General features: G+C 48.6%; 2 protein-coding genes across 2 annotated transcripts in view; one reads left to right on the top strand and one right to left on the bottom strand.

The window, feature by feature from the left end:
* The window catches only part of Cmtm4 (CKLF-like MARVEL transmembrane domain containing 4), a 48,711-nt gene extending 47,150 nt beyond the window's left edge, over positions 1 to 1,561 (top strand). The window contains exon 4 of the mRNA XM_013012650.1: positions 473 to 1,561. Within this exon, the coding sequence (XP_012868104.1) occupies positions 473 to 637 (165 nt within the window). The 3' untranslated portion in view covers positions 638 to 1,561. The remainder of the gene's footprint in view (positions 1 to 472) is intronic.
* A 6,718-nt stretch (positions 1,562 to 8,279) lies between these two features.
* The window catches only part of Cmtm3 (CKLF-like MARVEL transmembrane domain containing 3), a gene marked incomplete at its 5' end in the record, with an annotated part of 9,242 nt that continues 3,193 nt past the window's right edge, over positions 8,280 to 14,328 (bottom strand). The window contains 4 exons of the mRNA XM_013012649.1: positions 8,280 to 9,338; positions 12,191 to 12,311; positions 12,670 to 12,765; positions 13,660 to 13,815. Of these exons, the coding sequence (XP_012868103.1) occupies positions 9,304 to 9,338; positions 12,191 to 12,311; positions 12,670 to 12,765; positions 13,660 to 13,815 (408 nt within the window). The remainder of the gene's footprint in view (positions 9,339 to 12,190; positions 12,312 to 12,669; positions 12,766 to 13,659; positions 13,816 to 14,328) is intronic.

Raw genomic sequence — 14,328 nt, 5'->3', positions numbered from 1 at the left:
ACAGCGCCCAGGCCCAGAGTTCAGGCCCCACGACTGAAAAAAAAAAAAAAGAGTCTCACGGACTTTCCTGCCTCAGCTGGCTTTGAACTGTAATCTTCAGATCTCAGCCTCCTGAGTAGTTAGGATTATAGGTGTGAGCCACCGGCTCCTGGCTAAAATTCTTTCTATATCATATTTCATATATCTTTTCACATTTGGAGCAGAGCCTATGAATTACATGTGATAAAAGATGTACTTTAGTGATTTTTTATTTTGAAGGTCCAAAGTGTATCAAAAGACTCCTTAGGCTATCTTCAGGTCAGTAGCATTATCTGTGGGTCACATGATTAGAGACTGAAGACAACTGTAATAACTATTCATTGAGCAGAGCAGAGGATGGGAACAGCTGGATGGAGTTCATGCAGATCAGGTCCCCATGAAGCCATCAGGTTTGGGACTTGTGTCCAAGGCTAATGGTATCTGTGTACTTTAGATATTTGGCTTCTTGGCAACAGCAGCTTATGCAGCGAGCACTTTCCTGGCTGTGCAGAAATGGAGAGTCAGCATCCGCCAGCAGAGCGCCAATGACTACATTCGAGCCCGCACCGAGTCTAGAGATGTGGACAGTCGCCCGGAGATCCAGCGTCTGGACACGTGAGGAACCCCAGAGTCCTGCTTCTACCACATGCTCACCTGTCCTTCAATCAAGTTTTCTTTCTCTGAGCACATTAGATCATCATGTGATTCCGTTGAATTTTGTCCCCTTTGGTAAAAATTCACTTTGGGAAAGGCTTTCTAAAGTGGCCCAGTGGTCAGCTTTGTGTGGCTGGAGAGGCCTGTATCCTCTGGCCCTGGGTGGCTGTGGGGGCAGCACCCCTGCTGACCACCCATGTCCACTCTAGGTCTCAGCTGTCCCAGAGCATTGGCTCTCATCCCAGAGCCACTTTGTCATATGTATTTCTGATGAGTCAGAACTTGGGGTTAAATGGGGCTGCTAAGATGTCAGGCTATGAAGGTCTAGGGTTGCAGCAGTCAGCCTTGATTTCTGGGCAGCCCCTGTAGTGGGCTCTTGGTGGATGTTGAGTCTGTCTGCCAGGATCCACCCTCGTCATCGTCTTCCATACCTGGGGTGCCCGAAGGCCACATGGGCTTCTGAGGATCTTGGTGATGGATGTGTTGGTGGATCTCTTTGCTTTGTCTGTGTGTTGCAGGGACAGGAAAAGCTGGTGTTCTGTGGGGACAGCTCCATGGGACACTGACTTATGGGAAAGTCACCATTTTTCTCCCACCTTGCTGAGAAATCATTTGATTCTTCCTCAAAAGGACCACCTTCCTAAGTCCCAGACTCATCCAGTGATATGGGGACCATCTTGTTTGCCAGTTTCCTGCCTACCCTAAATACCTGGAGGCTGAGTTGCAGAGTTCCTGCAGTTTCATCTTCTTAGGTAAAAGCCATGAAGATAACACAGCCCATTCCACCAGCCAAAGCACTTGCCAGCCTGCTGGCCTCCTGGACCACATATGGGAAGTTTGTGTGTGTGTGTGTGCATTTGTGTGTGTTTGTATATGTGTGTGCATGCACACATGTGCTCACATGCACGTGTGTATGCATGTATGTACTACAAATCAGCACACACACACATACACACCTTTGTTTTATGGATATGAACTAACTTTCTAAATACCTGAGAAGAGTTCTAAAGTCATTCTGGGTAGACTTGTTTAGGATTCAAGCATACTTGAATTTTTACCAGGGCATGTCCTTCCATGGATGTTGTAAGGCACTAATTGTTGCTTTGGATGTTATCATTATGAACATCATTCTTGGAAGCTGTTGGGGGAAAAATTCTAGTTTTTTGATTGGTTCTTGATAAAGTGAGGATTATTTTTGTGGTGAATGAGTTAAATAAGCCCCTAGGATGCTGTAGTTTTTGTGTTGTTAGAGAGTAATTTTATCTTTTATGGAAAAACTATCTTAATTTGTCAGGTTTTCACTCTAAACCATTGTAATGTTTACAGACTTCACTCTAGTATTTTGGAATTAGCCCTACTGAGGAAAAGACATTGTTGGCAGGAAGGTCTTACAGTAGTGTGGAGAGCCCCCAGAATCTTGTACCAAGGATGACTCATAGCCCCACAGTGTACTAAGAACTAAACAGCCGAGAAGGGGGTGGTACACATGTTTAGCTTGGGGAGGAGAACACATGATATGTCTCTCTCTAAGCCTGTGTGGCACTGCAGTCTTCAGGAAAGAACAGTATCTGAGTTAACAGTGAAGAGGGCCTGCTGGTCAGTAGATGGCAGTCTGGTAGTCAGGGCCCAAGGTCAGCTCCTTAAACCCAGTGTCCATCACAGTCCACTTCTGCTGTGGTTCCTGTCTGGGGCATGGCCCAGGTCGTATGGCCCAGGTCACATGGCCAAGCTTGTGTCTGGTTTCAGGGGCTGACCCAGCTAGTTTCGTGGTAACTCCTACCCCTCCCTGCTTCTCCCACAGAGGGTAGGCTGGGTCTGGCCCCATGCCTGGTGAGTCCGGTGGAGCCTACTTCACATGTCTGTCTGAGTCAGATCACCTCATGCTTCCCCAGCTTTGAATTTATTAGATGGGGTGATATGGAGGGGATGATGGCATCTGGATTTTATCTGTTCATTTTACATGTTTATTTGAGTGTGTCTGCATGATCAAAAATGGGCTTATCTCCCTCTGCGAATTCCATTCAAAATCAGTTCACAAAGAACAAGCCATGCATCAGCTGGGGCCCACTTGGAAGGACCACCCTGAGCTTTATCAGGAATCTGCCAGGAGTCATATTACTTGGCCTTGGTAGAAGGCCATTTTTGAAGTGAGTCTGAGAAAAAACAATTTGGGCGGGATTGTTGCCTGAGTTTCCCTGGTCAGCTCAGTAAAACCAGTTTTTCATCTGGTGAAAAGGGACAATGCCTGGCCTCCTGAGGATGTACTTTCAGCTGAAAGGAAGAGGTCTGAGGCCCAAGAAGACAGTAAGTACCCAGGGAGGCTAGGAAGCCATGCTGTCTTGTGCCCAGACAGGCTTGGGAGTTAATTTGAATCTTAGAGATAGAAATCTTTGGCATTATTTATGTCTCAGTAACTATTTAATTCCTTTGTGATATGAGGCTTCCCAAGGGTTTTGTAAATGTATTTCCTTGTTCTATTTAATTAGTTCTCATCAAATCAGAAGTGGCCTGTATATGTTCTGAGTGAGCAGAGTGCACTGAGTGTACTGAGGGTGTGGCCTGAAGAACAGTAAAGAAGGATGATGGTCATCTGCAGTGCTGTCAAGACACCTGTATTTTTCTTAGTTGTCTCTTAAGTTTTGGGGTCTTAAACTGATCTCTGCAAATTGAAGGAAAGATGGTGTATGTGTGTGCGTGTGTGTGCGTGTGTGTGCGTGCGCGCGCGCGCGTGAATGGGCGTGTATGGGCATGTGCACATGAACACACGCCAGTCCTGGGACTTGAAGTAGGGCCTGGACACTGTCCCTGAGCTTTTTTTGCTCAAGACTAGCACTCTGCCACTTGAGCTACAGATCCACTTCTGGCTTTTTGGTAGTTAATTGACTTTCCTGCCCTAGCTGGTTTTGAACCATGATTTTTAGATCTCAGTCTCCTGAATAGCTAGGATTGCAGCACCCAGTGTTTTTACACTTAGTCATTCTAGTATGGACTAGTGCCACTTAAGTTTGGGGTATTTCAAGGCTGAGGTAAGCTTAGTTTTCTCCATTTTCTGGTGGAATAAATTGACTTGGAGGGTCCAGAGTGTTTCTGCAGATGAAGCCCTCTATCATTGGTAGACCCTCTAATGGTTTGGATGGGTACAAACACTGTCATGTTCAGAGGAAGTTTGTTTTGGCACTAGTTTGGTCTATTGGATGTTTTCTTTCTGATTCTACTTCACAAAGCCAAGGCCTGGGGAGGGAGAAGTACCTTTCCCTGTTCATAGAGAGCGACTATAGTCATTAAGATCTCCTCAGAGAAGCTCAATTTAAAGCAAACAACTACCCAAAGAAAATTGCTTTTGTCTACAAAGAAAGCAAGAATGCAGTAGTGCTCACATCTTCCTTAGGAACATGAGCAGATTGGGCAGAGTGCAGCCACTGTGCAATCCCCGGGAAATCAGTGAGGACCAGTAAGTAAGGCTCTGAGGTCTTGGTCCTGGAGCCCCTTTTGTTACCGTGCCATGTCTGGTATGCTTGGTCTCTACCTCATCCTGGGTGCTGCTGGCAAGAGCTTTATGGCTCGTGGCTTGGTTGGAAATATTCTTGTTCTTTTCAAGTTGTCAGTGTCCTTGGCCCTCTCTGAAGCTTTCCTGGCCACGCAGGCCTGGGTTAAACACAGGCAGTTATGATGAAGGCTTCTCATCCGTGGATATATGTAAGTCTTGCTTGGATAATCCTTTGTGAGGCCCAAGCTCACCCCTTCTCTAAAGAAACCCCTGACCTCTCCACGATCTCAAAGGTGGGTCAAGGTTTCATCCCTTTCCACACCGGATTTTCTGTGGGTTGATGACTTGTTACTCTTAGTGCCATCAGAGAGTGGAGTGTGTTCTTGTGGCCAGGTTTTGATAATGTAGGTGGTTTCTGCCCTGTGTTCACAGCGAAGCAGTCCTGTAGTCACTGTGCCATTGCCTGGTTGCTGTTTTCTCCTAGATCTAGTCCACAGAGCAGTAGCCACATTGATGAGGTAGCAGGAAGGAGAACACACTGTAGACCAAGAGCTCTAGTCAGTTCTTGTGAGTAAAAGAGAAGGCTGCTTCTGACTCTGAGTGCTGCTGCTGTCTCTGAAGGTCTCCAGAGGCCTTTCTAACCCCTAATGATGTTGTAGGATTCAGAGTTTCTCTCTTTGCTATCTGACCTTTATCAGTGGGGTGACCAAGGCCCGCTAGGCAAGGGCTGAGTGCCCAGTTAATGTCTGCCCAAGGACAGGAGGAAGAAGAAAAAGAGGAGGAGAGACTGCTGCTGGTAGCACTAGACTTGTTTACAATCCCAGACTGCCCTGGAAATGTGTACCTGGCTAACTACTTTCCTGTGCCTTTGTCTTGTTTTCATGAATGAGCTGGAGGGAGAGTTGACATGGGGACCACTCTTCCCTGGTGCTGAGGGGCCTCTTGGTTTGGAGTCTGGGTACAAGCAGGTGACTGATCCAGCTTAAGTGCATCCCAGGCAGGACACAGACCTAACAGGACCACCACCTTCTTGCTTTGTAAATTTTCTTCACTCTATAAAATGTATTTTTTTCCTCTTCCCAAAGACATCTTCAAAATCATAGTATCATTCTGGGTCAGAAAGCAATTTGAAATATTTGACCTTTTGTGTTTCCTTTATTTAGAAATTGTCTCTGAAAGAAAATGCCTTTGGTATATTAGAGCTAGAAGAACTTTCTTCTGAGAAGGGAGTGTTCTGTGGGGCAACTTCATGCCAGTAAATAGCACTTGCACACTTCAGCCTGAAACACTATTGTGTGTCTTGCAGGAATATGTTCTTTTCCATTTGGGCATAATTTCTCAGCCTTTAGGATATTTTTCTTTCTAGTTTTTCTTACTCCATAAACAACAGTAAAGAAAAGGCAAGGAAAAAAAGATGATCTATAAGCCTACTGAGCTTGAAGCCCTAGCAACTTAGGTCCTGGACTAGTATGGCTGTGTTGTCAGGTTAGTTTATCATCTATTTTCTTTTTATGCTGAGATTCTGGTTCAGAGTTAATTGCTTGTTAATATTGTGCCTGGTGGGAAACAAGATTCTTAGCATTATTCATGTCAGATTCTGTGATAGTCAGAAATCACCAACCCTGAGTTGTCTTTGGACACTGCTGCTGGCACCCATTGGGAAGTGCCTCCCCCCTTTAAAAATCAGGAATGGCCAGGAGTTGAGGGCAGTGAGCCGGGTGCCCATAAGGCGGGGCCAGACCTGATAGCCACTTCCGCTCTTCAAGCCCTGCTTTGCATCCCTGACCATCAGAATTTTGCCTTAGCAAGTTTAAAGACTTTCCTTCCCTCTGGAAGTGAAGACCAGTGTTCAGGGATGAAGGGAGAATCTAAGGTTCAGCGGCTGGGGAGGAATGAGGGCAAGGGTGGCCCCCACCTTGGCTTACACCCAGAGGGTCCACTAATGTCTGACTTTGACTCTAACTCATTTCAGAAAGGTTTCAAGTCATGATGAAATTAACCTAGTTGCCTAAAATCAGTGCTTTTTATAACCTGGTTTTGTCTGACATGGCCCCCTCTAGGAGAATGCTAGGGACTGAAGATATTTGTATATGTTGAGTTTGTAGGGGTTCTAGAACCCATGGCAGAAACACTACACTATTTATTACAGGTATGACTGTATTTTTTTTTCAAAGTAGGCAATTCTGTCTTTGTATATTTTAAGACAAACAATCACTTCACCTTTGGTGCCTTCCATGTGTCACTTAAGCACTCCTGTCAACCATGGAATTGGAAAAAAAGATGTACATTTAGTTAAAAAAAGATAACACTATTTTTGTAGCATGATTCAGATTGTGTCCTTTTAATGTTGTTTTCAACAGGCTGGTCTTGAGGGTTGGATCGTCTTCCTTTTAAACTTCATATGTATTTAAAAAACAACAACAAATGAACAAAAGCCCCTGGCCACTCGTGTATTCTCTCCACTGCATTTGTGTTTCTGCTTACTTATGGTATCTTAGGGTCAGAGTATATTTCTGTGAAATTATCATGAGTCAGTCAGCATAACTGCATTTGGCATTGTTCAACCATTTGCTCAGTTTGAAGAGCCCAACAGTAAAAGAAGGTGGTTTCTTAGTAAAAAGAAAAGGACAGGAGGAAGGGTGGAAAAAAGGAAGGAAGGAATGAAGGAGGGAAGGAACCATTATCTGACTTTCCCTCTGGGTCTGAAGTAGTGGGCAAGCCTATATCTTGCTCCTTGCCCTGTCACTCTGGTGACCCCCAGGGTGTTCTCCTTTGGTATCTACCAAGGTACCTCCAGGTAGCCTACTTCTTAGGAACCCCCTAATCTGCTCCAGGCCTCATCTTCTTCCATTTCAGACTGGGTTGTAGACACCCCAGTGGGCTCATGGCCAGCTCTGGATTGTGGGCCTGAACATGGTAAGGTGCTTGCTGCGAGGAGCTGAATGAAACCAAGGTACAGGCCTACTCTTACAGCTCCTTCCTTCCCAGCCCTGCAGCACCAGTTGTGTTTGCTCCAGGAAAATCCTAAGTAACTGAGCCATTGCTGCATGAAGGTACAGACTTACCAAAACATGAAACTGTAGCTGTTTATTTTTGTCCTGAAGTCAGAAGTGTAATTCAGTGACATTGGAGGAATCCAGCTAAGTGATAACTCTCCACTAAGATCACTCATTGGTACTTGTCCACGGGGCACTTTTGGGTGGCAAACTGTCACTTTGGCCTAGAAAGTCTTAGGGGCTTTTTGAGGTGCTAACCATTGGGAAAACTGATTTCTGTGGTTGGCAGGGCAGGGTTCCACTTCTGGCCTCTAACTTCCCAGGATGCCATGGGGTGAGGGTCTCCCAGCTCCAGCCTGGTTCTTGGGTCTGACCCTATACTTAGGAGTGATTGGGAGGGTGGCGGGGGACAACGTGTTCATTTCTGTTGAGTACTGCTGTCTTCCCTGACAGCACACAAGGCTGCATACTGCCCTCAATCTTCCTCTTTTCTTTTGAAGGACCAACTTTTCATGGTACTTGTCTTGACTTCATAGTGTTCAAATCTGTATTTTTGTATGTAGAGGGAAATAATTTTCTCAACACTAATCGCTAATTAATATTGTATTAAATTGTCATGAAGGAGTTCTTGTTTAATAAATGGACATGTGAAAATGCCCTTGTGTCTTCTGTCTGTCTATCCTCCCCCCACACAAGGGCTGTGGCCCCAGCTCCCATGGCCTCCTCCATTGAGAGTGCCATGGACTCAAGGCACACAGTATCACGCCACCAGGCTCCACTGCCGTGCGGGCATGGAACACGAGTTAAACACTGCGGGCTTCTCTCAGCCTCTGCACATCCCACTTCCATACATTTTCAGGCTGTGCTGTGTCATGATTGAAGGTTAATGCCCCAGCTTGGCCACAGTACTCACCAGGGTCCTCCCTGTTAAACCAGTTAACAAACCAAGAGAGCCCTCACTTCTGGCTGACATGGGATACGTCCTGGTGTGCAAGTGAGGGAGCTGGTCACTTAGCTATTGTATGTTCTTGGCTGTAGGGTAGCTCAGGCTGGTGAGATGCTGGCTACAGCACCTGTACTGCTCTAGGTGACAGAAGGGTTTTCAGACACACACACATTCCATGCACGTAGTCAGTCTGCTTTAATCTATTATAGCATTTCCTCCCACCCAGGTCAAGGCATTCACATGCAAGATAATAGTAAGGCCACAGATGCCCAAAACTTGGACCTAGACTCTGGCTCATTCACAAAGTCTTGGGAGTCACAGAAAACACCACTCATTAAAAGCTCATTTTGTATAAAAATATAAAAAAGGTACAAAAATCCCATGAAGATACATACACAGTGTAAGTTCCTTATTGAACACAGGAGGACAGATTGTCTCATCTTTTCTGAGGGGTCAGTGGACCTGCCCTGGGGTCCAGAGGAAGCACACTGTCCTCAGGGTTCCCAGGGCTCTTGTCCCCAGGAAGAGGGCTTTGCTGGGCCTGCCCAGCCGCCCATGCCACAGTCACTGACTGCCCTGTTCTGGTTGGCTCCCTCCGCTGACTCTGGCAGGGAAGTCTATATAAGCTGATTTCTGAGCTGGTCTTAGACCCAGAATGGAAGACATGGTTTCCAGGGGTGAGCTGTCAAGATGAGACAAGACCCTCTCCTAGACAGGGAGGCCAAGGTCCTTTTCTCCCCCCATGATGAGGAAGGAACTTGTGCTCCTTGAATAAAGATTCCTGGAGGGGTTGTTCTCAAGTGCCAGCATGAGCAGGGGTACCCCATGTACAGGCCACCAGGGCCTACCGAGTGGGCCCCGCCATGCGTTCTCAGTCTGTTCCCATTAGTGAAACACAGCCTCCACCCTACAGCACATGCTATGACCTGAGATGGCCATGTCTGCTGTATCACCTGCCTCTTTTGGCAGCGAGATGAATGGGTGGAAGGACTGTGGGACAGGAGTGGGAAGTGGGATATTTATGGTGCCCAAGCATAGTGGTTCAACGTTGAATCCAAGAGGCACATGTCCATGGGGCTCCTGAGTGTAACCTGGAGCCTGGGGGGAGGCCTGTGGAGGCAGCCTCCCTCCCACACCAGCGGCCCCTGGGCACACTCAGCAGCCCTGGTAGGAAGGCAGAGGTGTGAGGCACGAGCTGGCCTTCAGTCGGAGTCCGAATCTGAATTAGAATTGTCTTCTGGAAGGAAAGCAGAGAAGGTTGGCTGAAGGCCTGGGCTGCTCCCAGGGGTGGGTGGCGGCTGGATTGGGGGGCGGCGGGGGGGGGGGGGGGAAGACTGCCAGGCTGCTCTCCCAGGCTTGCGACTGGTAATGTATGCTAGCTCCAGTGGGGGCAGGTGGTGCAAGTGTGTGTGTTGGGGGGAGTCTCCACCCAGACCAAGGTTCCCCAGGACCTTAGCACCTCCCCAGGCTCCAGGGGCTGTTCTCACCTGAAGCAATGAGGTTGCATCCCAACCTTGCTGGGACTCCCAATTCAGCAGGACAGGGTAAGGACAGCTACTTATTGTCCCCAAACTAAATATACTCACACATCAACAACCCTATTGGTTGGTTGGTTTTGTCAGTTGTAGGGCTTGAGCTCTGGGCCTGGGCGCTGTCCCTCAGCTCTTCAGCTCAAGGCTAGCGCTCTACCACTTGAGCTACAGTGCCACTTCTGGTTTTCTGAGTGGTTTATTGGAACTAAGAGTCTCATGGACTTTCCTGCCTGAGCTGGATTTGAACTGTGATCCTCAGATCTCAGCTTCCTGAGTAGCTAGGATTACAGGTGTGAGCCACCAGTGCCCAGCTTAGCAACCCTGTTAAAAAAAAATCTGCTTTCATTGTTTCAGTCCCTCACTCATCCTGTTTTCTACTACTGCGATGATCACTAAAAACTGTATGATGTTCAGAACCTGTTGGTGAGGTGTGACCCGCAGGCTCCTTCAAATCTTGCTACTAAGGAAGTGGTGCTGTGGCTCAAGTGGTAGAGCTCTAGCCTTGAGCTGAAGAGCTCAGGGACAGCGCCCAGGCCTAGCGTTCAAGCCCCACGACCAACAATGAAAAACAAAAACCTCGCTACTAAGGTTATTCTGTAGAGCCTTCAGGAGACCTCCTATACCATGAAGAAAAAAGTACCCCTATCCTACCTCAGCCCCCTAGCTGCTTTGGTGTCTCTCTTGACACCCTCTCTTCTTCCTCTTTCCCTCTCTTCTGCGATAGTAGAATTTGAACTCTGGACCTCAAGCTTGCTTGGCTTGCTTGCTCATCTCTAGAACTTCCCATCCTTATCTTTTGCTGCTGCTTTTGATGATGAAGACTGGTGGATTTTTCTACTTTGAAATAGGATCCTCCCAATCTCAGCCTCGTGAGTAACTAGGATTATATATGTGAGCCACCTGTGCTCAGCTGGTTGCTATGTATCAATAACCCCCTTCTGGCCAGCCTGACTCTTAGAGCCCTAGGTGTCTTTAGGCTACCTGCTCATAGACGGGCTAGGGACAGGGCCAGTGGGGCAGCTGAGGCTGTGTGAGAACCTCCTTAATCCCCAACTCTTCCCCCAACTCCCATGCTCAAGATCTCAGTAAGATCTGGTGGATTTTGTTATGTTCATGTCTAACATATAAGCATCTAACATGTACTTTACTGTAAAAACGTATGTGTAACTTGGGGCTCTGTCCCCTGCAAAGTTCTCCAAATAGGAGTGTTCTCTGGATGACAGATGCTGCAGCTGGCAGTTGTCAGGGGACATGGTCTGGGTTTTGCTTGCTGCAGTATGGGGGAAGGGCCTGGGCATGAGTCACTTTAGCACAGTGGCAATGTCTGGGGTTCACTCCTTCCTTGGGCCCTAGAAGCAGAACTGTTGCACCTACCTAAACCGAACCAACTGAGTCCCACCTCAGATTCTAGGTGCTTGGTGGGAAGGACTGAGGCCATGCCTGAGGGCCCCACAGCTCCATGGTCCACCTGCCCAGCCACAGTTCAGGTGGCTGACTTCAGAGACATGTCTGGCATGGATGGAAGCCCCTGCTCATAGACTCTTACCTTCTTCCTCCACCTGCTCCCTTTCTTCGTGTCTGCACATGCCTATCCACACAGCTAGGGTCACCTCTAGGATTCTTCAGCCTCGCTAGCACACAGGGGCCACCCTCAAGCTGCTTTATATTCATACATGCTAAGTCCTTATTTTGTTTTAAGGTTGTCCCATCCAGAGCCTTCCCTGATATCTACTGTTCCTGTCCCCTGGTACAGTACCCATCCTATTGCGTCTGGTGCCAGTCTACTTTGGGAACTTTAAGCTCCCCTGGGGCAGGTCTGGGTCTCCTGCACTTTCCAGGGCCCGGCATGACAGTCGGGTGACACAAAGGCCTGAGAATAGTCTGGAGGGCAGACTACACCTCCAGACCAGCTATAGTGTCTGACAAACCTCTGCCACAGGCCCTGCCCTGCACAGGCAACACAGCCCCAAAGATGAGATATCTGATACGGCTGTGTTGTCACAGACAGGAAAACCAGCTTCCTTCTACCTTTCAGTCTTTTTTTTTTTTTTTAAATCAGTTAACATGGGAGCCAGCCTGTCTGGGCTGGCATGAAGGCTTCAGGGGTTATAATGCCTGTTGTATTTCCTTGTAAATGACACCAAGCCAAGCCTGAGCTTGCCTGGGTGTGCCTGGGGGCTGTGGATGAGGATAAGCGCTCTGGGTACTGACTTACTGCCCTGGCAGGCAAGAGAGGAGAGGAAACCGATCCAGATTGGCAGCCACTCTGGATCGCAGGTAAACAGGTGTCTAGACACCATCTACCCTAGAGCCTGGCACAAGGAAGGGTCCTTGTGGAAGGACAGAGGTACGGGAAAGCCTGTCCCTTCCGGATAGCCTGAGGCCTAGGGAGGGCTGGCTTTGACACCAGGTTATAAACATACTTCCTGTTTCCTCACCACAGCCTTAAACCAGTCAGGTATCCCCCGAAGGGGACAGGATAGCTCAGGGACCCTGCAGCTAAGCTAGGGCTGACCAGCTAGGTTCCTCAGTGGAATCCTCCAGAATAGCCACTCACCTTCTGTCCTGTGGGCTGTGGTATCATCTGTAGAGTCTCCTTGCTTCAGGAATTTGGCCACATCATTAAAGATCAAGTAGAAGTCAATGGCAAACACGATGGTGGCAAGGAAGCCAAAAACCTATGGGTCATGAACATGTGGCAGGGTCATAGGAAGCCTGGGGTCCCTAGGAGGGAGGAGGACAGGGATATGGGGAGGCAGCCAGAAGATCCACCCCTCTCAGGACCAACTGGCAGAATGATGGAAACTAGGGAGATGAACTGTGAACCCAGCTAGACAACTAGCTTTTTAACACTCAGAGCAGAGTGAATTTCTGGAAAGAGACTCTGGAAGAGTTGAGATCTGCATGGGAACCCAAGGGATCCAATCTGGGAGAGGAGGTCCCCAGGTCCAAGCCTAAATGGGTGCCCAGACAAGTGTCTCAGGCTTCAGGAAAGGACATTGCCCATCACCTTCTCCTAGGGTAAGAGCTGCTCACCCCGGCAGCTTTGTAAGCCCCATCTGAGTATTTCGCAACAGCTGTGATGGAGATGACGAAGTAGATGAGGGCAGCAGTGACGCAACGCAGAAAGTCCTGGGGAGAGAGGGACATGGCCAACATTGCCTGAGCTCCTGGAGACAGCAGCCTGGTCACACACTTGCCCGAGCCCCAGCTCCTGGGAGACCTGCCCATCTCCCTGCCCCACCTTGGCCCTGGCTCCAGTCCCCATGTTCCTCCTTTTGTCCTGCAAGCTGCCACTGGCTAACACTGGCCTGTCCCTGCTCCAACTATCCTCAGCCTTAAGAGCAACAAACAGGGTGTGGATAGGCCTGCAGCTCACTCAGTGGCTTAGCCCATTTGGGAGCAGTGGGAGTTTTGGAAACTTGTCTCCTGGCTACCCAACAGACAGACCTGGCCCTGGGCCTTGCTTTGCCACACACTTGTGGCTAGTCCATTTATGGATCATAGTCTCTGCTTACTCATCCCCAAAATGGGCAGATGCAAGGATGTTAGAGATAAAAGCCAGGCCATGGGGTTCAGAGCCCATCCCTTACTGCCTCTTCTCTGTGGTGTATTTAGGTCAGTAAAGGCCATTGGCTGGGTCTGGGGCCCCCATGTGATCCAAGAGGACCAGGGTTGCCAGGTGTCTGTGGTCTGAGTAAGCTTGCGGGTCCTGAGTTAAGTTGCCCTGATCCTGGAAATGGTTTGAATTCCTGTGGCTGACCAGTGTTTCTTCAATGCCCCTTGAGAGCGACAGCGCCACCTGGTGGTCAGAGGTGTTTTGGGCTCCCTGTTTCATAGTCTTCATCTCAAGTCCCTCTAACCTGCTCCAGGTCCCACTCCTGGCTAGATAGAATAATCTGACATCTGCCAGGTGCTATTTGCTCTTTGTAGCTTTGAAGGCAGGGTAGGACTTCAGATTCCTCATCCAGTCTCTGTGTGAATATCTTATAGTCAGCCCCGTGCTCTTGATCCCCTGGGACTCACCATCATGGGCCAACACAAGCCCTGCCACTTGTCATTCAGCTGCATGGCATCAGCAAAGAGGAAGTAGAGGGCCAGGAGGAACTCCAGCAGAGGCACTGTGAGGAAGGCCGATGCTGAGGACACCACATAGCAGATGAAGGTGATGAATGAGAGACCCTGCAGGGAAAACAGCAGAGTCTGGCCTTATTCCTTTGCCCTGGGCCAAGGTCTAGTGGAGGCTCCCAGCAGGAAGGGCACCTGCTCAGTCTTGCAGCTGGAAAGTGGCAGAACCAGGATTAAAAGCTGCCAGGCACCAGGTGGGTGTGGTGGCTCACACTTGTAATCCTATTTGGGAGGTGGAAATCAGGAAGATGGCAAAGATGAGGCCAGTCTGGGCTGTGAGACCCTTGAGTATGAAGAAGCATAAACAGAAGTCCAGGCTGGCTAGGGCATAAACGTAAGACTCTATTAAAAAACAAACAACCAAAACTAAACCGCCAGGCTCATGACTGTAATCCTAGCTACTTAGGAGGTTGAGATCTGAGGATTATGGTTCAAAGCCAGCCTGATCAGGAAAGTCCATGAGACTCTTTTTTTTTTTTTGGTGGGGGAGGTCCAGTCGTGGGGCTTGAACTCTGGGCCTGGGCGCTGTCCCTCAGCTCTTCAACTCAAGGCTAGCACTCTACCACT

This window comes from Dipodomys ordii, unplaced genomic scaffold (genome assembly GCF_000151885.1).
Source record: "Dipodomys ordii isolate 6190 unplaced genomic scaffold, Dord_2.0 Scaffold18, whole genome shotgun sequence".
NCBI classification, from domain to species: Eukaryota; Metazoa; Chordata; class Mammalia; order Rodentia; family Heteromyidae; genus Dipodomys; species Dipodomys ordii.
Note: the sequence above shows the minus strand (reverse complement) of the source record. Positions and strands in the feature narration are given on the sequence as shown.